Source organism: Pempheris klunzingeri, chromosome 8 (assembly GCF_042242105.1).
Source record: "Pempheris klunzingeri isolate RE-2024b chromosome 8, fPemKlu1.hap1, whole genome shotgun sequence".
Classification (NCBI taxonomy): Eukaryota; Metazoa; Chordata; class Actinopteri; order Acropomatiformes; family Pempheridae; genus Pempheris; species Pempheris klunzingeri.
This window is the reverse complement of record NC_092019.1, coordinates 2,657,449-2,682,608: the sequence shown is the minus strand read 5'-3', so window position 1 is coordinate 2,682,608 and position 25,160 is coordinate 2,657,449. Positions and strand designations below refer to the sequence as shown.

The 25,160-nt window shown below is 41.4% G+C and overlaps 1 protein-coding gene across 1 annotated transcript in view; it reads left to right on the top strand.

Moving 5' to 3' along the window:
• Nucleotides 1-25,160, top strand: part of LOC139204760 (glutamate receptor ionotropic, kainate 2) — a 202,458-nt gene that overhangs the window by 52,371 nt on the left and 124,927 nt on the right. Inside the window, exons 2-3 of the mRNA XM_070834752.1 lie at nucleotides 11,987-12,154; nucleotides 12,864-13,121. Of these exons, the coding sequence (XP_070690853.1) occupies nucleotides 11,987-12,154; nucleotides 12,864-13,121 (426 nt within the window). The remainder of the gene's footprint in view (nucleotides 1-11,986; nucleotides 12,155-12,863; nucleotides 13,122-25,160) is intronic.

Below are 25,160 nucleotides of genomic sequence, written 5' to 3'. Positions count from 1 at the left end.
TTAAAGCCTGCGCCTCGCCCACCTCCAGCGCTGGTCCAGCCACATGGTTTAGAAGAGAAAGCCAAGCTGGCTCTTACCATGTGTGTTGAATCTGCGTTCAGAAAGAACCGTCTGATGGGACCACTCACATAAACCTGGAACGCCGTACGCTGGGATCAAAAACGGCATCAAGCTGGGGCGTCTGGAACAAAAGCGACAAGCATGAAAACTTCTTGTTTTGTTCTGCGTAACTTGTCATCGTGGAAGACAACAGATTGCTATTTACCACCTCTGAGGGGAATAATAAGCTTTCGTCCCCATCGATTCCCCCAATTCTTCTTAGCCTTTGTGTAATTAATCAAATTACCACAAAATACTTGCCACATTGGAATCATCAGGTCTTGGACCCCCTGATGGTCTCGTCGCTTTGGGCGGTTGCCCTCATTGCCTTGTTGGTGATCTAACCTTGCATGTTAGAGACTTTTTGGGGTTTTACAATATCTGTGGCATGCTCCATGATGCCATGATTGCTGATTCTTAATCCTGAAATTCTGTCTCAGTCATCTTCTACATGAGTCAGGGCCGTGATCTCTTATCTGACACAGTGCCTATCTAGAAGGACCAGTAGTAACCTCATACTATGTGGAAAAGCAAATCAAACTACCAGTACGTACAGTAGGGACTTGCTGTCTGCATTAAATCATTAAACTGAGGAGAAGTGCTGGAGATTGCAGGAACTGTGTCCATGGGGTTCTGAGGATTAATGCTGCCTTAAAACACAAAGTAAGAAACATCACAAGATCTCTGGCATGTATTGTATTGCACAAGACAAATGTATGACAACATTTCTCATATTGCTGAGCCCTGTACACAAACACACTATCTGATTCCACTTGTCTGCTGACAACAGCACCACGAGTAATGAGTTCAGAAGCTGAAGGAAGTGTATAGATTCAGCTGACAAATGCAGTGTGAGATATACAAAAAAGGGCAAAAAAGTATTTAGTCAGCCACCAATTGTGCAAGTTCTCCCACTTAAAAAGATGAGAGAGGCCTGTAATTTTCATCATAGGTACACTTCAACTATGAGAGACAAAATGGGGGGAAAGAATCCAGGAAATCACATTGTAGGATTTTTAATGAATTAATTGGTAAATTCCTTGGTAAAATAAGTATTTGGTCACCTACAAACAAGCAAGATTTCTGGCTCTCACAGACCTGTAACTTCTTCTTTAAGAGGCTCCTCTGTCCTCCACTTGTTACGTGTATTAATGGCACCTGTTTGAACTGGTTATCAGTATAAAAGACACCTGTCCACAACCTCAAACAGTAACACTCCAAACTCCACTATGGCCAAGACCAAAGAGCTGTCAAAGGCCACCAGAAACAAAATTGTAGACCTGCACCAGACTGGGAAGACTGAATCTGCAATAGGTAAACAGATTGGTGTGAAGAAATCAACTGTGGGAGCAATTATTAGAAAATGGAAGACATACAAGACCACTGATAATCTCCCTCCATCTGGGGCTCCACGCAAGATCTCACCCCGTGGGGTCAAAATGATCACAAGAACGGTGAGCAAAAATCCCAGAACCACACGGGGGGACCTAGTGAATGACCTGCAGAGAGCTGGGACCAAAGTAACAAAGGCTACCATCAGTAACACACTACGCCGCCAGGGACTCAAATCCTGCAGTGCCAGACGTGTCCCCCTGCTTAAGCCAGTACATGTCCAGGCCCGTCTGAAGTTTGCTAGAGAGCATTTGGATGATCCAGAAGAGGATTGGGAGAATGTCATATGGTCAGATGAAACCAAAATAGAACTTTTTGGTAAAAACTCAAGTTGTCGTGTTTGGAGGAGAAAGAATGCTGAGTTGCATCCAAAGAACACCATACCTACTGTGAAGCATGGGGGTGGAAACATCATGCTTTGGGGCTGTTTTTCTGCAAAGGGACCAGGACGACTGATCCATGTAAAGGAAGGAATGAATGGGGCCATGTATCGTGAGATTTTGAGTGAAAACCTCCTTCCATCAGCAAGGGCATTGAAGATGAAACGTGGCTGGGTCTTTCAGCATGACAATGATCCCAAACACACCACCCGGGCAACGAAGGAGTGGCTTGGTAAGAAGCATTTCAAGGTCCTGAAGTGGCCTAGCCAGTCTCCAGATCTCAACCCCATAGAAAATCTCTGGAGGGAGTTGAAAGTCCGTGTTGCCCAGCGACAGCCCCAAAACATCACTGCTCTAGAGGAGATCTGCATGGAGGAATGGGCCAAAGTACCAGCAACAGTGTGTGAAAACCTTGTGAAGACTTACAGAAAACGTTTGACCTCTGTCATTGCCAACAAAGGGTATAGAACAAAGTATTGAGATGAACTTTTGTTATTGACCAAATACTTATTTTCCACCATAATTTGCAAATAATTTCTTTAAAAATCAGACAATGTGATTTTCTTTTGTCTCTCATAGTTGAGGTATACCTATGATGAAAATTACAGGCCTCTCTCATCTTTTTAAGTGGGAGAACTTTCACAATTGGTGGCTGACTAAATACTTTTTTGCCCCACTGTATATATATATATATATATATATGTATCATCCTCTGTCAGGTTTGTACGCTGAACATAGTTTTTATACTGAACTTAAAGGAATTCACATTAACTGATACATGCATGTGATCCAAAATTAGTGTTTGTTATATTATCTCCTCTCTCACTGTTTAAGGTGGCGGTGCTGTATTGAAAAGAACTGGGATTATATGATTTCAAACTAGATGAAACAGTTTTTTTAATTAGTAGTGGGGTTCAAAATGTCCCCAAATAAGTGGACGCTGGAGCACTTGCAGTGATGCGAGTTATTTATTTGCTCATTTCATGATTCTCTTCACTTGTCGACTGCATTCTTCTATTTTTAACTGTTTGAAGCGGCCTCACTCAGAGGTGGGGTGAAACGGTGGAAAGCGGGCTGTCAAACAAAGGGGCCAGGCGCTGTTTAAATAAAGGGATCACACATTTTCAAACAGTCTATTTTGAAAGGCACAAATGATGGTGTACAGAAATAGTCGTGGACAGAATGAAAAGAAGGGAGTCTGAGAGAGATGTGCGAACCTTGCGTACACATGGCCAATAGCCGTGTGAAGTTACAGAGAGTCCCTCCCCAGTGCTGTAGTTGGAGAGGTGTAGGGGTGGGGGGGGGTTTAAGACACTGGTTTAATCAATTGTGGCAGGATCCCACCGTCTCCATGAACTCTCCCCGAATTCTTGTTATTCTGCTTGCCTTTGCAGTCTTGATGTGATAAATCATACAAATGGCTGACAGCAGTGCACACGTTTAGACAGCTTCTCCTTGAAGACATTCATGGTGTTGCACTTGGTTGTACAAGCCAGTGACGGAGGTGGTTTTGTGACAAAGAGCTTGATAGAGAAAGTTCAAACCCCGCTTCCTTCCTCACCTCAGTGCACCTGGTCAGTTGTTGCATAAAGTCGGTTTGAAAATGAAATAGTCTGTTTCTGAAAGTTACAAAAAGTGCCAGACGTAGCCCTTCCCAATTCCACTGTCACAAAGCCGGGCGGAGAAGCTCTTAGACGACGCCACAAGCACTCTGTTTGAAGCATACTGAAGTCTTAACGCCAAGTGCAACACAGCTGGATGGCTGAAAGTGTGTGTCTCAGTTTCTTCCCATCTTCTCGTCCATATTTTCCACTTATGTGCTGAGATTCAGAGCTTTGCTGCCCCTTTTCTCTCATTGTTCAACCCACAGTATTCTGTTAGCAATCAAGCATCCCCCAATGCCTTTGCATGTTTTTTTTTCTGTAATGCATCCATCTGGCCTCTTCCTGCCCTCCGAGTCCCCCCCCGCCCCTCCAAACCCTGTCTACTGCCGCAGAGCCTCAGCTGTGATAAAGATGGAACATGCTCTCAGAGCTCGTCATGCTACGCTTCCCGTTCTGCAGCACTGATATTCTGACACTGATCACCATCAAACTGTCAACAACAGACAGGGACTGAGGGCTGAGGTTGGGGAGAGGTGCCGCAGGAAGCTAACGTATTTTTCCTCATAAAGAATATTTTCAGTCAGCAGAAATGATGAGCTGAAGCAAGATTTACTATTAATTTCTGTCTTTTTTTTTTATGAGAGAGAGAAAATTGAGATGGATGACGCCTGGTGTTTGCTGCGGCCCGCCAGAAGGATGCAGGAAAGGCCAGCCTGTAGCCTTGCAGGGCCCTGAGTTAAGTCATAGCCTGGCGAAGTGGGATTAGATGGGACCTTTATTCACGCCATGGAGAGGGATTGCGTTGACATGTTGCTCATCAGCTCACTTGAAGGGTTCAGAGGAGTCATCTTTGCATTTAACACTTTCCAGGCAGTAAACCAACTGCAGCAAACACAAGCGCTTCATCTGTCCTTTGCTGTCTATTTGATTCGTTTGAGATTCAAATTGTTGTACTGTACATTCTACACTTTTATCAGTTACTGCGGTTTATTGACTTATATGACCTTTAAGCTACAGATTTAAGGGATATAGGGATTTGAAGCACTTAAGGACACTCCAAGAAAATACATCACAATAAGTGAAAACACCAGTGTGTGGACACAGGCTGACCTTTTCTATTGCACTACTTGTTAAATGGGCTCCAGCACTTCCGCCTAGCGCAGGAGGAGACATTGTTAACAACTTGACTGAAACACTGTCTCACAGTAGTTTTATTATCGGCAGAAAGGCATTTCATACGCAGTCTTTATTAACTTTCATGTGATGCAGGATTTAACTGATCTCTGATGGAAATGATCAGACTGCAGAAGCAGGTGTGGTTGCAGTGTTTCTTCGGACCAGCAGTGATTCACTCTGTCTCCACTGTACCACATACTGCGTTGTACTTTCTTGTATAACATAAAATGCTCCTAAGAAGGAAGTACAGATTTCTGCTAATGCCAATTTCCCCCAGGCAAGCTCTGACTATTCTTTAGGGCTGTAAGGATTACACTGACTTCAATGCTACTACCAGTGTCATAATTAATCATTTATAACTTCTGAGGGGGCTCAATCGATTGGGGAGTATGGGGTGGGAAAAGGGTTTGATGCGTAGCTTGATTAAGACACGGCTCAGTGCTCACAGGACATATGTCCATACAGACAGGACAGGGACTTAATGGATTAGTCTCAACAGTGTTTTTGTGTCTTTGAGCCACCGGGGACTCAATATTCTGTGGCTCAGGGCACCCGTCAGTCACTGTGCTCCCTAGATGCCAGATTAATGTATTCTGCAGACCCATATTTGTTACAAATTCTTATCAGGCAGCAGTGCAATAGCATCATTACTGCTTTATTGCATGAAGGAGCCTTGTAAATACAGATCTTTGTGTAACAGTCTAGAGTTTTAACAACGCCGTGATTTTCCTTGAAATTCCTGTCTTATTTCAAAAGAAGATCGATGATTCCAGGTTCATGGAAATTCCTCAATGTAAAGCCACAGTTTGGGATGAAGTGAAAAGCAAATATGATGAGACAACAAAGCAAACGGGGGGGGGGGTTATCTGGAGGTGCCAGTAACAACAGAAACTCATGCATCTCAATTTAACTGTTTTCAAGATAGAACGAAGTTTTCACAATCGCTTTTGAAGCAAGTTTGAAAAGCCGGTCTGACAGCCCATCAATAACAGCTTTGGATCATGCCAGCATACTGATGTCAGAGGAAATGTCCTCCAGTCTCTCTTTTCAGATTTTAATATTACGGAATTCTGCATGAAATTAAACATCTTTGTATTTATGTTTGAGCTCAGTAATACTTCCAATCACATATGCACACGTGTGATTTTAAAAAGAGGGAAGCAGACTTGTGAAGCATGTGTACGGGGGGGAGGGGGGGTGATTCATACCACATGCTGACACACTGTCACATAATGTATCCAGCCTGATGAACAGATCCAAGTGATTCACCACACTAATGCAGGTGTCCAGACATTTTCTTGTATCTCGACTTAATTGCGAGAGTGCGCTGCTTAAACTTCTATGACCTGAACTGCATCGCTTTTGCATTCTTACTTTACATTATGAAAGAAAAGGTTGAAAGAAACTAAATAAAATACAGAATTCTTCAGTTTAAAGGTTATAAATGTGATGAACACCCTTATTAATATTATATTAGTTTCAGTTTTAGTGCATAGCCATAGAGGGGATACTGAAGGGTTTCTGGGATCATCTTGAAAAATTCTTGGATATATATTGTCAAAATTTCTTGACTTAACAAAATACCTAGTAAATCTTTCTAAAGATAAATGTCATTCACTTCTAAACTTTGCTGTCATGTCGCAGCTTATTCAAAGGCGGCACTACCACAACTAAAAAACAGTATTGTGTGATTATAAAAGCCATCAGAGAAATCTGAATATTTGTTTTGTAAATGTGGGAACACATTGCAGCAAAGTGTCATTTCATTAGTTTCTTTATACCTCTGTCAATAATGATGCTGATCTATTAGTGACTGAAGCGGTACGGTTTTAAAACACGTGTCTCCTTTTGTTCGTTCCTGTATATCGACGTGCTTCACCTGATCGATGTGTCTAAGCTAAGAAAGTTTTCTTCTTCCTACCAACACCCTCTCAGCATTTTTAACATAACACCCCCCTGAGTGGCTTACTGCTTCTGAACTGGCTAATCAATCATGGAGGGGATGTTTTGAGACATACATGCTTATATGTTGAGTACCCTGCCTGTTGGGATTTTCATGCTCCAACAAACCCTTGGGAGTAAAGAAGGTGCTGATGGCTTCGAGTGCTGTGCTCACCGTGTGTCCACTGTCATTTGATCAGATTGATGAAGTGCTGATGGATTTCTCTCTTGACTGATCACTGCTGTCTGGCTCTGGGTCAGGCAGGATGCCTTTAAAGGAATGTACACACACACACACACACACACACGCAGCGTAACTGACTGTTAAGCTTCTAAAGAGCGTATTTATGATACTGAATTACATGCAGATATATTCCTGAGTTTCTGTAGGTGGAGCTCTTTCCTTCATGTGTTCAGCCATGTTGGCAACTGGTGCGAACAAACCGCCATCTATTTATTTAGCATTGTAAGATAATAGGAAAACACAGATTAAGCACCAGTTAAATCAATACGTGCAGCTTCGGATTTGAGCAGAACATACAAATTGGTCAAAAGGGAGAGAGCCTGATTGTAATGAGGTGCAATGAGCAAGCAGCAACCGCCATGACTGGCTGTGATTGGCTGAAAAACTAGCAGCCACAAAAACACACCGAAGTTCTTCAGTCTTAAAATATCCTCAGTGGATCAACTCTGACAATCAATACAACAAATTAAGAATGTTTGTGGATTTCGTCAACGATTTCTTCTTTTCAAAATACATCGATTCTTATTGTGCTGTGTGATGAGATCTAGGGCATTTAACAGAGCCGGCATTTGGAAAAGAAATAACAGAGTCCATTAGAAACAGTGGTCGTATATGGAAACACATCCAAGTGTTTTGTCTGTATGTCGCATTAAAGAGGAAGAACCGGTCCATAGTAGTAGTAGCATAGCTCCTCTGGAGGATAGGGCAGTGTGTGTGTGTGTGTTGGAGCAAGTGAATACGTGAGCGTAGCAGCAAAAACAACAACTCCTAAAACAGTGATGGTGGTTCCTGCAGAAGGAACTGACTTCAGCCCTCGAAGGAAATACACATGACATAAAGGTGGAACCACCAGCAAATTGGTGAAACGTCTTTCTATGCAACATGGGCGTAGATTCCAGGAATGCCACGTATTTGACACTCTACTCACGAGTGCCACTGTTTCCCAACTGAGCAGCATGACCGAAGGGAAATATCCTGTTATAATAACATTATAGGAAGGCTAAGCAGATTAAACAGCAGTTAAACACTGGAGCTTCTGTGCACCTGAGTCACATGCGTGGCTTTTTTTTTTTTTTTTTCCTACTCTGTTTCTACACTGTGTTCAGACTCAGAGACAATAAAACAGCTGTGCTGATGCTTGAAGCCTTTGTGGGGCTCGAATCTTTCCAAAATTTTCAGAAATGTTATCATAAGGGAATCGATAAAGATATTAATTCTAATCCCTGCTTTTCTTTGGGGACCAGTTCCATCCTCCTATAGTTTTGTGGTGAGATGCATGAATCATATGCAGGATTTTCTTATTTTTCTCCCATTTGAAAGATTAATTAGATTAAAAAAAATGCCAGTGAGGCCTATTGGTTGAGAAAAGTCCAGAAAAAGGTTTAGAGAGGGGTTAGGAATAGAATCATTTTGGATTTTAAACTAATCCAAATCCGAACTCTGGACTAACTGTCATTAGGTTGAGAACAAGCAAAGTGTCTCCACATTGGAGGATTTTCTTCTCTTTCCTTCTATCCTCATCTCATTTATTCGGCTTCATTTCCATATCCCTGTGCCCATGGTGACAAGCGAGCAACTTTCTGATTAGACTCCATGTGTATTCATATTCAAACTTCCCTACTTAGACAGTCACCTCTCTACCACTGATTCCCCTTTCTGCAGCGATTCATCTCCACATTTACAGGCCAGATTCCTTTCAATGGAACCATGGAGATTCTCAGCAGGAAAACAGTGCTCCTCGTGTGTGAACGGACCCATTCCAAATGCTCAGCTTTCCAATTATAGTACATCCCGCTTAACTGATGCTTATTAATTCCTTCAAACTCATTATGGCATGCAAAATAGGGCTCTCCCATGAGATGAATACTAATGAAAGGAGAAACTTCTCGACAGTGCTTCTGCTGTCAGAGGTCTTTCTGTTTAGATGTCTGCTTTAGGCTCCAGCACAAAGACAAAATAAATACCTTTGGGGGGGGAAAGGAGCATTTCTTAAGAGTCCACTTGTGGAATCACTGTGCAGGAGCATTGATCAGCATCTGTGGTGATCGCCTGTGACAGGAGGGACCTGCAGGACTCTGCAGTGGTGTGTATGGATTACATCTAGACTTGAAGAGGGTCCTACAGTAGAGAGCTTGTAGTTGGAGTAAATAAAGCTCCCTCTGACTGACACTGAGCCAGCAGGGCCAGGCCACAGGGCTAACCCAAACAAAACACTTCAATCTCTCACCACTGCTCTCCCACTGCTCCCCAAGGGCTTGATTGATTGATTCGCCGGCCAATCAGACTCCATTGATCTCAGAACCGACCCCCCGCCCCCTTCTCCCCAGGCCTCCTCTCTGTACATTCATCTGCTGGCTGTCAGAAGTATTCACTGGCAGGCTGTAGCTGTGGAGACCCACACTTTTAAGCACACTTCCGCAGCGTTCGGAAGAAAAATGCTTCGTAGTGCCTGATGATGTTATTGAATCCTCCGTGGATCTGTTTGTTTTTCCTATCAGGAGACGCGTGGTTCATTTATACACAGCGCTTAGCTATTAATTACAAACTGGAGCACGTGTGAGGCTCGGATGGACAAAATATGCTTATGTTTGAATAATCAGTGTAACTGGATTAGAATATAACCGTTTTTTTTAATGGAAACTCAAAAAGGAAACCATAAAAAGATAAGGACAGCAGCCTGTGCAACCCCCAAGCATTTTGGTAACAGTCTACCTGTCACTGAGCTAAACTTTTGAACCGAATTGACGCGTTTGGCATCACAATTTGCACCTCTGCTGCTCAGAGCTATAACCCAGTCCAAGTGGAGCACAGTGCTATCACATGCTGCTGAAATCAACAGCAGCTTATTCTTCTTCATCCCAGATATGGGCAGATCTGTACAAATCTGCCATTTGCTGTCTCTCAGTGTGGCAAAATCATATTTTTTGGCAAAAGTAATGCTCAGAATGTCCCATCACCAGGGGACTCATACAGGTGTGTGTCATGTGTTGGGACATACAGGCAAAACCCATAAATTCAGTGAAACGTAATTTGATTCGTAAAGATTGTTGTATGATACATACGGTACAGTGCAACAGATATCAACGCATTTGTGAGTATGATAACTTATTGTTTCAGTAATGACGCCACAAGCTTGTAAGTAAGTCAAGCAAAAACAGCCTTGACTTCAAAAGTAAGAATACACTCATAAAACCCCAATTAAAAATGTCATTTAACCACTTATTTATGTTATTCTGAATGTATTGTTATAATTAATCTAATACTTATAATTAATTTCCTGGTTTGTGATCTTGTCCAATATCAGTGCTCTAACTGGGTGATAAGGTTGACCACAGGAAAAGAACAGACCATAATATAAACATATCCTCAAGTTATCCAGGAAACTCCCATGCTTGTATGTTGAACAACATATATTAGACTATATATTACTAGTTAAAGTACTGATTTTGGTTTAAAAAAACAAAAATACTTACATGGCCTTCCTCCACTTCACAACTCTACTGACAATTAATGCTCCAAAAATATTCACATCATAAACATCAGTTTCACCAGACAAATACTTGTAGAGTTACTGGATAGAGGCTGGTTTCAAAACCAGTAAACATCAGTCACACCAACGTGGTTCTTCCTTTGAAAGATGCACCACTTAGAAAAGTGGTAGACAGCACTCTTAAATGCAAGTCAATGGATCAATAAAAGAGTTGTAAATCTTCCTGGAGCAACGTTGTTGAGTGAACTGAAGAGGGAAAGTATGTGCAGGAAGAGGAGAGTGCCGATATTACAAACATAGAAAGCAAAGTTTCCTCTTTATTTATTATATGTACTCTCATTCTTACTGTTATTGATGTCCATTCATTGTGTTGTAATATCTGTAATGAGTCGTTACTGCTGTAAAAATGTGGTGCAGTAACGTTTTGCTGAGTAAGATGTTACCGTGGTGTTTTTTGTAACACGTCGTGGTGCAGATTACAGGTTTGAAATGTAGTTACTAATCCCAGTATCTCTCAGCGTGACTGTTTTAGCTCGACTTGGATGGAGAGTTTATAGCAGCTCAATCTCTGAGCATTCACTTGAGAGGCTGGTCTGGAATCTGTTAGCTTGCTGCAGGAAGTGGAGGCAGCTGCTGCTTCCTCAAACAGAGGAGGAAGATGCCCTGTGGTACCTCCAACGTTCTTTTATTTACCTGCTGTGTCTTTTTTTTTTTTTTCCTGGCTTGCTAACATTAGCCAGCGTGGAAGAGTGATGGATGAGGACAGGATATCATTGTGCAGACAGGATTTCTGAAGGGCACAAACCACAACGTTTCCCTTTGGTTCAACATACATTCAATTCAAGAATGTGAGCTTTTCCATGCGTCTGTGTGGAAAGGAGGAGATTGGAAATATGCCGGTGCAATATAATAGGAAACAAATTAAGGAAGTTGAAGCAGGTGTGCTGGTCAGCCTGGAAATAAAGTAAGCGGATGTGGCGGGAAAACACCGAGGGGCTGGTCTGATAGAGAATGACAGCATCTGCAACGACAAGTGAGTTAGTGACTTGACAGGCAGATTAAGAAGGGAGGCTGCAGTGACAGTGTGCTGGTGTGGAGGCTGGAAGGCATCATTTGGGCATCAGCTGGTTAGTGAGCATGAGTAATGTGATGTTAAGAGTAATGCAACTAAATACATCTGCTGATGAGTAATTAGTGAAGTAATGTCATTACTTTTTAGGAGCTGATAACAATCATATTATTTTAGTAACCTGCTTCACACTTTTCATTCGTCCATGTTTGACTGTTTGATTGTGAACATTTGATGTGTCTCACTCTTGTTTTTAATAATATAGCAAACTATAATACATCTTTATAACTCAATGTGGCAATGTGTGATGTTTTTTTTTTTCTATTTTGGAAGGGGGAGTATTTCCTTTTCAGTGGACATCAATAAGAAAGTTTCCCTTTTCTGTCAAAGTGATTACAAACAGTTTTATAGTGTGAGCCAGTTTTCTTTTGAATAAGTCCGCTCACCGTGCTTCTTCTTCCAACATGAATTATTGGTGTGATAAAAGGCTCTATTTAATCAGGACTACTGGCTATTGTGAACGTATCTGCTCCAGTTAACACGACTTAACACCGACGAGCCTCTAATCAGCTGTGTCTCTTTCTTTGACAGGGGGAATATTCGAGTCCATTGAAAGTGGCCCGTCAGGCGCCGAGGAGCTAGCCTTTAAATTTGCTTTAAACACAATCAACAGGAATAGAACCCTACTGCCAAACACCACGCTCACCTACGACATCCAAAGGATAAACATCTATGACAGCTTCGAAGCCTCCAGGAAAGGTATTTATGTGTTTGTGATTGGAAGATCCGCCTCCAGCGTTGGCACGCTCTTGGCTGATGTTTGTGTGCATAAATATATGTGTGAGTGAACGTGTGTGTGTGTGTGCACATATGCTACGGTGTAACTGCTTTGCATTGTAAATATATTCCCTCTTCCAGGCTTGTGAGCTGCAGTGACTTAGATTGTGACAATTATAATCAGGCGAGGGAGAAATGGCTGAGTACTTCAAATGTAAACAGAGAGAATTGATTGGTTCCAGGTAATGACTCAGCGGCAGTAATTCAAAGACCTGTTTGGCCCCCAGAGACAGCCAATAAAGTGCTATAATCTATCAGTTTTGTGTGTGCATCAGGCTGACATTTCAAGTCTCTTATCAATTACGGGGCATTATATCCTGTCTCAGTGATTTAGCCAACTCCCTTATATCAAATAATATGATTAGAGTGCACAGTCGAGAAAGATGTGCACTTGTTTGTGTCCCGAATGCAATTTCATGACAGCAAGCTCAAAGTGATCAAACTCACACCTTCAGCTTCAGCTTTATATTTTAGGAACGGAAAAACAGTTGTGTAATATACTGTATTTACAATATATATATATATACATATATACATTGTTCTACGCACACACACACACAAATATATATATCTGTAGGCTGCAGCAGAGTAAGAGATGGGAGCTAACCACTCCGATGTTTTCCCTCTCCAGCCTGTGACCAGCTTTCTCTGGGGGTAGCGGCCATCTTTGGTCCCTCTCACAGTTCCTCTGCCAATGCGGTCCAGTCCATTTGCAACGCCCTGGGGGTGCCACACATCCAGACCAAGTGGAAGCACCAGGTGTCGGACAACAGAGATGTCTTCTACGTCAGCCTTTACCCAGACTTCTCCTCCCTCAGCCGGGCCATCCTGGATCTGGTCCACTTCTTCAAGTGGAAGACAGTCACTGTGGTTTATGATGACAGCACTGGTAAGACCTGTTCCTCCTAAACCATTTACAGATTGAGTTATATTCTACATGTTCACATTGTATTCATTAAGTCATTTAATTCATTCACCACTAAATACTATTTAGATATTCTGTAACAGCCTGAGCCAAAGGCACTGTGGGATACAAAGGCATTTCCACCATTTTGTCAACACACACATGCACGTAGAGAGAAACAGTTAACACACTGCAGCAATGGAGTAAAATACATTTGACACAGTGCGACAAGAACAAGACTTCTTACCTTTTGCTCTATAATAAAAGAATCACTTCCCTACATACAGTAATCAGAATTTGGCACAGCACAATTCAAGGTTTATAGTCAATTTTTTACAAGATAACATTTTTAAAAATCAAACAAGACAGGCAAATATATACCCTGAAGAGCTCTTGCTTTTTGTACCAAACTCAAAAGAGTAAGAGGTAAATCATATAGGAAGGTGGAGCATCTATCCATCCATCCAAGGTGGAGAACCTCATAGTGGCATTAATGAAAAGCTCAGGGGATCATCAAAGTCAGTAGTATTCACCCTCTGGAAACCATGAATGTGTAAATGCTCTGCCAACCATCACTGGTGGACCACCCATTTCCATCCCTTGAGCTGTGAGTCTGAAAATAGTCTTATTTTAGGGATAAAAGTCTAACTGAAAGTCAGCTTTTCCAGATTTTGGACACATTTTTTTTACATCATATAGCAAAAACATTGTGATACAAGATTAATGACTTTGTCTGCTGTGTTTCCTGAACCGGCATTCACATCTATTATTATGAAACTGGTGAGAGTATGTTTCCCCCTAGTGTTTTGTATTTTAATTTAATAAAAATTCAACTTTTACATATAACCAAAGCTAATGTTGACTTACAGACTGAGAGTGTTGTCCTGGTGTAGCTATAGAGTCCAAAACTGATGGAAGTCAGATCATCTGTGAGGCTGCAGAAGACATGCCTTGTTTCTCAGGGAAGCAGACCTTGTTCAAACCTTGCTATTACTACAGTCCAGGTCACCAGGCGACAAATAAGCCAGCAGGCTGGGTACATGCACCATATGCCAGGGGTCAGGGTGTGCCAGCCTGAAGACAGGCTGCCAGGCTTCCCAGAGCTCCATCCAACATACACACAGGGACTAGTTTGGCCTGGATCACAGCTCTGCAGTGTGTGTGCTCATCCTGTTTAGCATTCAGGCCAGCTAAACTCTGCCTTTTGGAGTCACATGCTAATTGAATGTGGTAGATTACAGACAAACTTAATATCAAGAAAAATTGTAAATAGCATTAGCGATGTATAGTAATAGTGGAGCATTTTCTCTGCACTGTTTCTGTTGACTGTCTGGAAGCTACTAGCTTACAGCGTCCAGTCCATCACAGAGCAAACACATCTACAGTGCTGGAAACTAACTCAGTGCATTTACTTACTTAAATTTACTTAATAACATTTCCTTACTTGAATTTAAAATTCTTATGAATTTGATGACATCAAGTACATTTTACACTGTAAGAGCCATTTCTGTGCATGTGTTTAATTTGTATTGCATTGGATTCCTTTGTTTGTTTATGCTGTGAGCTTCCCACCACTGGGGGCATCCCTGCTTGTGAGGGGGCATATAATCAGCCAGGTGATGCACCCAGGTGTGGCTGAAGAGAGGCAAACAGTTTTAGACCGTGTCGTGGCATGGCGTCAGTTTATTTGTTTAATACAGAATTGGTAATCTGTTAATGGAAACTGGAACCGAAGAACAAAACCAATAAGCAGCACCTTGTTGTGGATTGAGCAGTGGAGTGGACAGGTCATTATTACACGTGTCAAAACATCCTCAACATCAGCTACCAGGTGCCCCTGATCGATTGGCGAAAAGGGGTCACTACATACACTATGCGTCTACTGTATGTGCTGGAAATGATACAGAAGTGAAAAGCCTGTTTGTGAGTGCAGAGTTCAGTATAACTGTACCAGATAGATGGATTCTGACTCACTCAAACTGCTCAAGGTGTGCTTTTCTCTCAGCTGTTACCACAAGTAAGCACAGGTGATACAAAATAAACAAGGACTGAAAGTAAAGAACTGAAGTATTTCAAGGCAATTCTGAAATCTCTGTGCTCCAGAGAGCTATTAGCAGTGTCAAGGACACAAGGACGAGCTGGAGTCTAATTGCCAAGACTCCAGCACCAGAAATATCAGAGACTACAAAAGAAAAACCGGCAGTGCTGAGATGATGTCTGCATCCATCCCAAATGAACACTGAACACCTTCTGTGCACACTCTGAGGACAACTCCCCAGCTGAGGAGGTACAGAAGACCCCTGTGTGCAGATCTTTCAAAAGGATTAATCTACATAAGACACCTGGACCTAATGGCGTCTATGGTGGAGCTCTCAAAGAGTGTGCGAATCAACTGACAGATGTCTTCACAGACATTTTCAACCCCACACTGCTCCTGTCTGGAGTTTCCAGATGTTTCAAGAAGTCCACCATTGTCCCTCGTCCCCAAAATGATCAACCCCTATCCCTTAGCACTCCTCTCTACCATTAGGAAGTGCTTCAAGAAGTTTGTCAAAACTTGCTTCACCTCCTCCTTCCTCCCTCCGTGACTCACTGAACCCACTTCAGTTTGCATAAAGGCCAAACACCCTCCACCCTGCCCTCTACCACCCACATTCAGTAACACTGTGCCCTCCCAGCTTGTCATTAAGCTAAGAGTCCGGGGGCTCAACACACACCCACAGCTCCAACACCATCGTTAATTTTACTGACGACAAGCCCATCATCCGTCTGATCGCCCACAGTGATACGACGGCCTACAGAGAGGAGGTCTGAGACCTGACGTGTTGGTACCAGGACAACAACCTGCATCTCAACGTCAGCAGAACAAAGGAGCTGATTGTGGACTTCAGGGACAAGGAGACGGTTACACAACCATCTCCATCAATGGAACTGTTGCTGGGTTCACATCAGCGAGGACCTGACCTGGTGTCAGTTAGACAGTGAGACAACAGCTCTTCCTCCTCTGCAGGCTGAGAAGGCTTCACAAGCTGTTTAACCAACAGTAAATAGCAGATTTATTTCTAGTATTTCAGTATTGTATTCTATTTTATTTCATATATATTGTATTTTACTCCTGTATTCTAACTTCTGTACAGTTTATGTCTTGTGTATTAGATTAATTTCTCTCATTCTCAGTATTATTGGAGGGATGTAGGATTGTCATTGCCTATGACTGCTTCACTGTTATTCTTGTGCATATTATAAATAAAGAATTTGACTCGACTTGACTGATGAACAGACAAACATATAGACTTTATAGACATACTGTATGGACAGCAATTGGCTGAAACATCAGATTTAACAATGCTTTTGTTCTGAAAACTAAGTGTTGCTGTACTTTTTAACCTTTAACCATGCCAACAGGGGAAAATTTGACAGAACCTAAACACGGGGAAAAAGAAACAAACCCCACAAGCTTCAAGAATGTATGAAAATGTGAATTTGTAAAAAAAAAAAATTACTCAGTAATTTGAAAAGCACTGAATACGCCTGAAGTCTATGGTGGTCTTTCAGTGATTCAATATATGGAGACGGTGTGTGTGTGTGTGTGTGTGTGTGTGTGTGTGTGTGTGTGTGTGTGTGTGTGTGCGTGTTGGGGAGGGGCTTTAGGGAGGAATTGATTGTCGCTGATCCCACCACCTCCGTTAATTAAGTTGTAAAGTGGACATAGCTGGTTCACTATGGGGTTAATAATGGCTTGATTTTCTGTCTTGGTGATGGGAAATGAGATTGTGGCTCGACCTGTGAACAGCCTCACCTTCTCATTGCCGCCATTTACACAGGTGACCTGATAGCGAGAACAAGTAGTGTTGATGGTGGACACCGAGGGCAGGCAGAAATCAGATCTGATCGGAGTCCTTGAAGAGGATTAAGCAGGATTGGATTTCATTTGAATCTTTAGTTCACTTGTTTGGCTATATAGAAGCACATATCCCCACGTACTTTACAAAGTCAGTGCAGCAGAACATTTATATTATCATATAATTCTCATGGGTTTCTTCCTATCACCCCCCACCCGCTGCTCTAAACCGTGCCTGCTTTTCGGGAATGGGATATAAAAGGGGTAGGAAACAACCTCTCTCTTTGTACTGTTTCTCCACCAAGCAGGGAGCAAACAAGCAAATCAATAACCATAATGGGACTCCTCTAACAGCTCAACTTTATAATGGCAAAACTGAGATGGCAGCAGCATGTGTTATAGCTCTCCCAGCCAGCCATAACATCCATACAACTACCTGGAACATTGCTGCCGCCGCTGCTGCTGCTGCTGCTGCTGCAAAGTTTGATTAGGCCATAAGGGAGAACAGGCTACTATACATAAAACACTGGCTCGGAAAGAACAGCTTCTCTCTGCGGTTCAGAGTACGGACTCCACACATACCTTCATTCATCAGTAACCAAATAACACAGTCATTTGTCATGGAAGCCATGGCTGCAGCTTTTGTGTTTCAGATCAGATATTGCTGCAATTTGCTGCAAAAGAAGCTGATATTGCTGAGAGTGAAATCAGTGTAATCTACCTCTGACACACCATATGGCCAAAAGTGTGTACCATTGCACCAAAGTGCACTAGAGCTGCAGAAAATTAATCGAAAAAACTGTTTTGGCGTAGTCTTTGTTGCAGCGCTGCAACCAATTGTTAAACATCCCGTTCCAAAGCCAGGCCAGTGAAGTGCCGGCTGCCGACTTTACAGAGAGTGAACTGGTTAGCAGACCCAAGTGGCATGAAAATAATCATGTGTGCTCCCCAAAGATTATTGTGAACAGGTGTCTGTGTCAGCCAACCCCTTCTGAACAGTTTACTTGAGCCGATGAGGGTTCTGTTGAGTTGTATGTTGCATAAGTTAGCGAGGTTGTGTAAGTGCAAATAGAAAAGACAGATTTGTATGCAGAACTCAGAGCGTTTATAAAGTTTGTGATGTTCATAATCTTGTCAATTAACTTAGATGATTGTAGTGTGTTGTTGGTTGTGTTAATTTTGGATTTTAATTGTTGATGGTAGAAGAACTGTCTCCCACTCCTATAAGTCTGATTTAGTGGAATAAATGATATGTTGTATTAGTTGTCATGGCAAACTGGCAACTACATGTCGGATATCTTGAGAATAAAACTGACATTTTGTCCTGAGAAAGGCAGTAAAGACACGACTTTAAAATGGTCTAGAATAGATATTATTCATCATGAATGTTTTCAGTAAATTTGATGGTAATCTACTCAATATATTTTGATCATACTAGTGCACAAGTGGAAATGTTGGCCTGGTAGCTGTAGAAAAAGTCAGGGGTCAAGAAGATATTTAGGAATAATCCCCTGGAGATGATGGATGTCTACAGTATATTTCATAGTGCTGGCCAGGAGCTGTTAGCTGATAGTTTTAGAGTTGGGCAGACAGAATCCTTTGGCCCCACTGCTAGCAGTGCAAAAACATCAGGTTCAATATCATCCTAGTCAACCTCATTCTGTTAATATTCTGGTTTCTATGGCAGCAGCATCCTGAGGCCTTGCCTAAGGGTGCAGAGGATAGAAAGGAGATGCTGTTTTACCCTCGGCAACTTGCATCTCCATTCACTGTGACTCAGCTCACAGTCATTTTTAATTTTTCTGCACTAGGGTTAGTTTTACTCCCTTCTGTTTGTCAGCCTCAGAAACGTCTTGTTCAGCTCTGACAAGCAAAATAAAACAAATTCAAAATACAGGAAAGACATTTTTTTGCCACATGCAATTAAATCATAACTGATGGAGTTTTGAATCCATGTCCTGTTTCTGTTTCTGGATGTGGCGGGGGCTGTGGTGCTTGAAAAAAGGTCAGCTAGACATGTTCACTACGAGTAATATGGATGACTGCATGGTGAAATTCCACAGTGGTCATTTGAGAGAGGCATGAAAATGATTAAGAGCCCTGTCAGACGAGCTGAGTTGGTATTTTAGAGGCTGGGTCTTTGGTAAGTCCTGGTGGGATGTTATGAGAATTAAAAAGCTGGAGCCGGTCGCAGAGATAACAGTAAGAGTAGGTGTGGCAAAGGTAGTTGTTATCGTATCGTTATACAAAGATTTGTGCATCATTACTATTGGTAGTAATAGTAGTAGCTCTTATCTACCCCTCTTATCTAAGATGTAACCCAATAATGTACGGAGAGATACTAGTAGTATCATTACATAAGGAAAATATCCTGCATCTACAATGTACCTACACGATGTAAAGAAACTCATATTTCCTTTATGCAGGTCTCCTTCCATATAAAAACAGTAGTTTTCAGTTATAAGCCAACAATAAACGTGTTTGATTAAAGTTAAATATCATTTATGAAACCACCAAACTGCTAAAACATCAATGACACAGACACATTAACCGACTGAGGCTTCTGTAATTCAGCCACTCCGACGAACACATTTAGTGGACAGACTTTAATGTTCCCATCATGTGTACATCATCCCAAATGTATTAGTGAATCATGAGGAATTGCGTTAATAGCAAATGGCATCAACGGCAAATTAACGAGCAGATGCTTGATGGAGTATAATTAAATACACTTGTATTAAATTAGGAATAAAAGCCAGTGTGTATTATGAGCCTGGCTCTTTCTGCAATTCAGGTAAATAAAAGCTTGGTCACTCTAAAATGTTTTCATAAGAGCCTCAAGAGAGACACTGTTTGTGTTAAAGAAAAGTTCCAAAGAAAGTTCTTCCAGTGAGAGTCCTCCCGGTGCACTTCACAGCGAGTCCCAGGACCCCTCCAGTAATCTGTTTCAATTTGACGAGTATGTCTCTCCACACCAGCAGTCCCAGCCCCATCATACGCTCGACTACCACTCAAAAGCCTGTTTAGAGAAGGGCTCCCTGACTCTTCACAATTCAGCCTGCTAATCCTGCTTTCGCTTTGCTGGAATGCTAATGGCAGCCGCAACGTTTTCTGTGCTCTGATCCCTCCGATTATTGTTTTATGGTTTTGTTGTTTTGAGTGAGTGGAAAATTGGATGGTATTGTCAAATAAGCCTACTTTTCAACTAATTAGAAATGTATTTGGTCACTAAACAAAATCAATGACAATTGCACCAGTGTGAAACAATGGAAATAAGCTATTTAGACCTAAACACTGACCTCTATTATTGACCAAGGAATTGCGAGAACATTAACTGGTTTCTGGCGCCAGCATGAATAATTTCATTCCATCATGCAATAAGAGACAGGATGAAGACGGTTATTTGCAGAAGAGGTCTAATTGAAACACCTAAGGAAGCAGTGGCCCTTTAAGATAATTGCAGCTTGAAATTGAAAATTGTGAAATTGACATTAGAAACTGCCAAGAAAAAAAGTGTTTATAGAAAATATTGAAAACTAAAACGACTTGTAGGTGTCCTTAATGTTTAACTATTCTCCTTCACTTTCATTTAGTTGTTTAAGTCTCTTTGTAAATGGTGACATGTGATGTCTGTCTGTCATGTACAGATTCAATATAACGCTGTGACGGCCTTTAAAACTCTCCATTGTGAGTCAGACACTTCATGTAAGCCATGCGTTATAGTTAAAGTCTTCTAACAATGTCTTTTCTGTGTATTTCATCAGATTCCAGCAGCAACAGTAATCCTAACAGTGGATTAACTGAGGCTTTCATGTAAACTGTTGTGTTTCCTTTCAAACTACATATGAACATTTCTGTCTTTATAGGCAGAATTAATGATCTGGATTTGTAGTAATCTGACTCTGGTGATCCAACTATACACTTACCATCAAGTGTGGTTAGTTCAGCTCCATCCTGAAGTGTGGGAAGACGCTGTAAAGAGTCCATTACTGCTGTTGGTCGTGTTGTCTCTGCTATTAATTGGCTCTGATGCTGTGGGCGTTGATCCTTAAACTCATGTTTGAACTTTACAGCTGAGTAAAAGTTACTTTGAGCAAAAAAGTTGTTGTGCAAATCACTTTTCACTTTTGTTATTCACTTATTTTAGTGCAGGTTTAACTTGACAATACTAATAACTGCAGCAAACCTATATTTGCCATCATGGTTTATGAATATTCACCTAACCCTTCTTTATTTTTAAATAGCCATGGCTGTTACGTAGCCTTGATCATGTTATATTCTTATTATAATGATAAAAAAGAATCTATAGTAGAAATATCCAGCAACTGAAAGGGTTAACTGATAATTATCAGTGTGACTAAATGCAATTTTACTGTCAAACTTTAGACTCCAGCATAGTAAGAGGCACTCATATATTATCATGGTGCATATATGTATATATGTATATATATACATATATGCACCATATATATATATATGCATATATAAAGTTTATATCTTCTCAACTTTATTGATCAAACTCTTCCAAACACATCACAGTGAAACTTAAACCACAATTAATCTTTGCAAACTGTGTATTCAGGCTTTAACAACATTGGAGGTATTGAACAATTATTCCAACTTTATGGGCAACAGTGTGTATACATATATATATATATTTATTATATATACACATTAAACTTATGTTACTGGGAAAAAAACCCATTATATTCAGGGAACCGGATCCAAACCTAAATTTGTCTTGTCTTATCTAAAATTACATCATGTATTTCTAAGATTTTTATCTTTTTTTAAGTTATTCTGTCTGCTGCATCTATCACGACGTGTATTACTGAACAATAACATCCCCTTTATTATTAGAGGTGAACCTTATAAAAAGGCAGAAATGTACAGATAAAAGTGGAGGTGCAGCGAGAGCCATGTGATAAGTTCAGGTCTATCTCCTGGGTCTTATGTGAAGGTGTGTAACACCACACTAGCAAATCCTCTGCTGACAAAGAAATGCTGTCTGTTATTGTGGGTTTGTTAAGCCAGCTAGAGTATCACAAAGGACCTTTACAGTCGTCTGTTATCAGCTGAGAAAAATGTATCTCCAATTTTGGTTATCTTAAGTCTTTTATTTGAACTGAGGATTACATGTTTTTCAGCGGGTTGAGAAATATTCAGGACACTCCTGCTGTATAATACAGTACCAGCTTTTTCTTAAAAGACAGATTCCCCCAGAGAAGCGGTCTGAATGGAGAGTGTTGCACTTACATCTGTATTCGGTTTTCCTTTTAGCTGCATTTTGGTGTTAATGGAGACAGAAGACTAATGAAAATACCATCTGCACACAGCGCTGACAGTGTGTGAAGACGACACACACCACGGCAGATGCCACGCTAATGAAGGGAGGTTATCCCTCAGTTTCACGCATTCATGAAGATACTGTAACTGTTGGTAACAATTAGGTAGGAGCTGAATATGGTGAATACAGTGTGCAGGGCTGCAGCAGTGGAAGGAACCACTACCTGGCCTTTCTTAACTCTTTAAGACCTACGGGAGTGTGCAAGCGCTCTTTGGATTACCGTAATTCACTCACAATTTGTGCCATCGGAAAAATAACAACAGTTTCTGACAGATGAGACATTGGGCTTTGGTCATTACGGTAATTCCACTCCTGCCTCTCCCGGAAACCCACGAAACAAACATTTCTTTCCCAAACATTTCATTTCTTTTCAAGACAGTAAAAACGATTTTTTTTTTTGTTGTTGTTTATTGCACTGAATTTCTCTATTTAGGAAAACTTTTTTTGTGGTTTACTGCCTTTTTTGGCAATTTATTTAATTAGTATAGGCATGAATCTATACATATTATTAAAATTTAGGATGTAAGGGTTGTATTGATGTATAGTAAGTTAAAATAGGTCATAAAGGGTTAAAAAAAAAAAGAAAAACAGATATTGTGAAAAAATCCACTACTTTTTTAAAAGCTTTTTTTCTATGTCTGTGTTTTTTTTTTACCACACACACACACACACACACACACACACACACACACACACACACACACACACACACACACACACACACAGATCACAGTCAGGTGTTTTGGTTATTTTGGTCCAGACTCACTGCACCTGTGGCACACTTATATATGGGAGTTGGGGGGGGGGGGGGGGGTCAGAGAGAATACGTTATCTTACATGTTAGAGGTTGTGACAAACACCATCTTCACTTTCAACCCCTTTCAGAAGTGTGTAGATGATGATGATGATGATGATGATGATGATGATGATGCTTTTAAAGGCATCGTGTGCATGCAAAATAAAAGAAGAATCTAACATTTGGTCTAAGTTTACCCATGTTGTATTATAATAGTAGGATAATATTACAGAATTCTATATTGTTTCTTTTATTATTTCTTAATTGTTTGTTTAATCTGCTTTTAAAGAGGCACACTAAACCTTTATCATGCTGCTTTTAGATGTGGCAGTGTCCTGTATATGGTTTTGATTAGATTTATTCACATGATTATTTATATCATGTCTGATTTATGCAGTTAGTATTGATCTCTTGGGTCTCCATACTGTTTGTCTTATTCCCAGGCTGTAATAATCAGCATGAATTAATTACTGTTATATTAGAGTGAAGAGTTCACATATTTACTTAAACATGGTGCGAGCAGTTTATGATAAAGCCACTCCACATGTGTGTGTGTGTGTGTGTGTGTAGTTGCTGATTTAGCTATTAATAGATGTTTGTGTGAATTGATGCCTAAGGAGGAGGGGGGGGGGGGGGGGGGGGGGGGGGGGGGGCTGCTGAGACTGAGGGCTCACTTTTTCATGCTACACTCGTCTTCATGTGCATTTGATTAGTCTTAGGACTACATATAGTAACTAAAGGTATTTGCTCCCATTTTTAAATTAATTACTTGAACTCATTTTGTGGCAGAGGAAGAACTTTTCCTCCCACCGTACCATGTGGCACGAGCAGATACGTGAAGGGTAAAGTTAATTGCAGAAAAATATAGTGGTGACTAAGGGAAGGGACTCATTTTAGCACAAATGATTTAGAGGTGGGAGAGCCGAAGTCTAGCTAGTAACAAAGATCATTTTTGCTGTTGTGACTGGCCCACATTTACACCCGGAGGTTTATTTATAACAAGAGAACAGCAGCATGCATGTGCTGCCTCCACGTTCCTCAACAACTGCTAGAACCTTTGACCGCAGGCCTGCTTTAATCTTTTTCCAACGTGTTCCACGCATTTAATTGAACATAAATAAGCCAACCAGTGTGGCGAGGGTCACATTAACCTTGACCCCGGGAGTCTGCAGCTCAGTGACTCGTCAGCCATTACTCCCATCATGCAGCGCTGCGAATCGGCCGTCTGGGGGAATCACTCTAATGTCTATGTGGCCAATGATGATTGAGCAGCCCAGTAAAAGGAACTCTTCTTCCTTGTCGCCTGCGATACACTCGAAGGGGAGTTGGGAAGGAAACGCTTGAGGGGCCGTTCCCTCACAAGGATATTTATCACAGGCGGGCCGATCTGTTTTACGCTCAGGAGACTCCCAGACGGCCCCCTAATAAACGCTTAGAGGGGATGAAATATTCATGCAGAGTTAAATATGGATCCTAGAGCAGTCGCCGTGCATTAAACACCGTCAATACTTATCAGCGCTGACACCTCTCTTTTCTCCCTCTCCACTATTTTCCCTCACTACATTCCCCTGTGCCTGTAGATTTTGGAAAGGTATGAAGGAGGATTCAGTCATGCAGAATGGAAGGAAAGACGTCCGAGGAGTGAGAGGGAGAGCTAGAGGTGCTCCGACACGTGTTTATGATGAGCGAGTGCAGCACTCAGATGTGTCAGACTGCTTTTATTGATGTTAACTAACTAACCGTAAAACAGAGATTGCTGCTCCGGCAGCGGAAGCTGTTTTTCTCCAAAGACAGCTCACGCAACATCAAGTGCTCATATGAGATTGGACTCAAGTCAAATATAAAACAAAACACACATTTCTGCCCGCTCATACACTTGGATGCAAATTAAGTCAGCCAACATTCAGCTGATCTTTTATGTCCCAGCAAGTGGCAACCATGTTGGAGGACCTCTAGTCGTACGCTCGGGCACGTGGAGGATTTGTCAGCCGTGGTGGCCTCCACCGTGAAATCATTGGAGAGACTAAATGGATCAGCGTG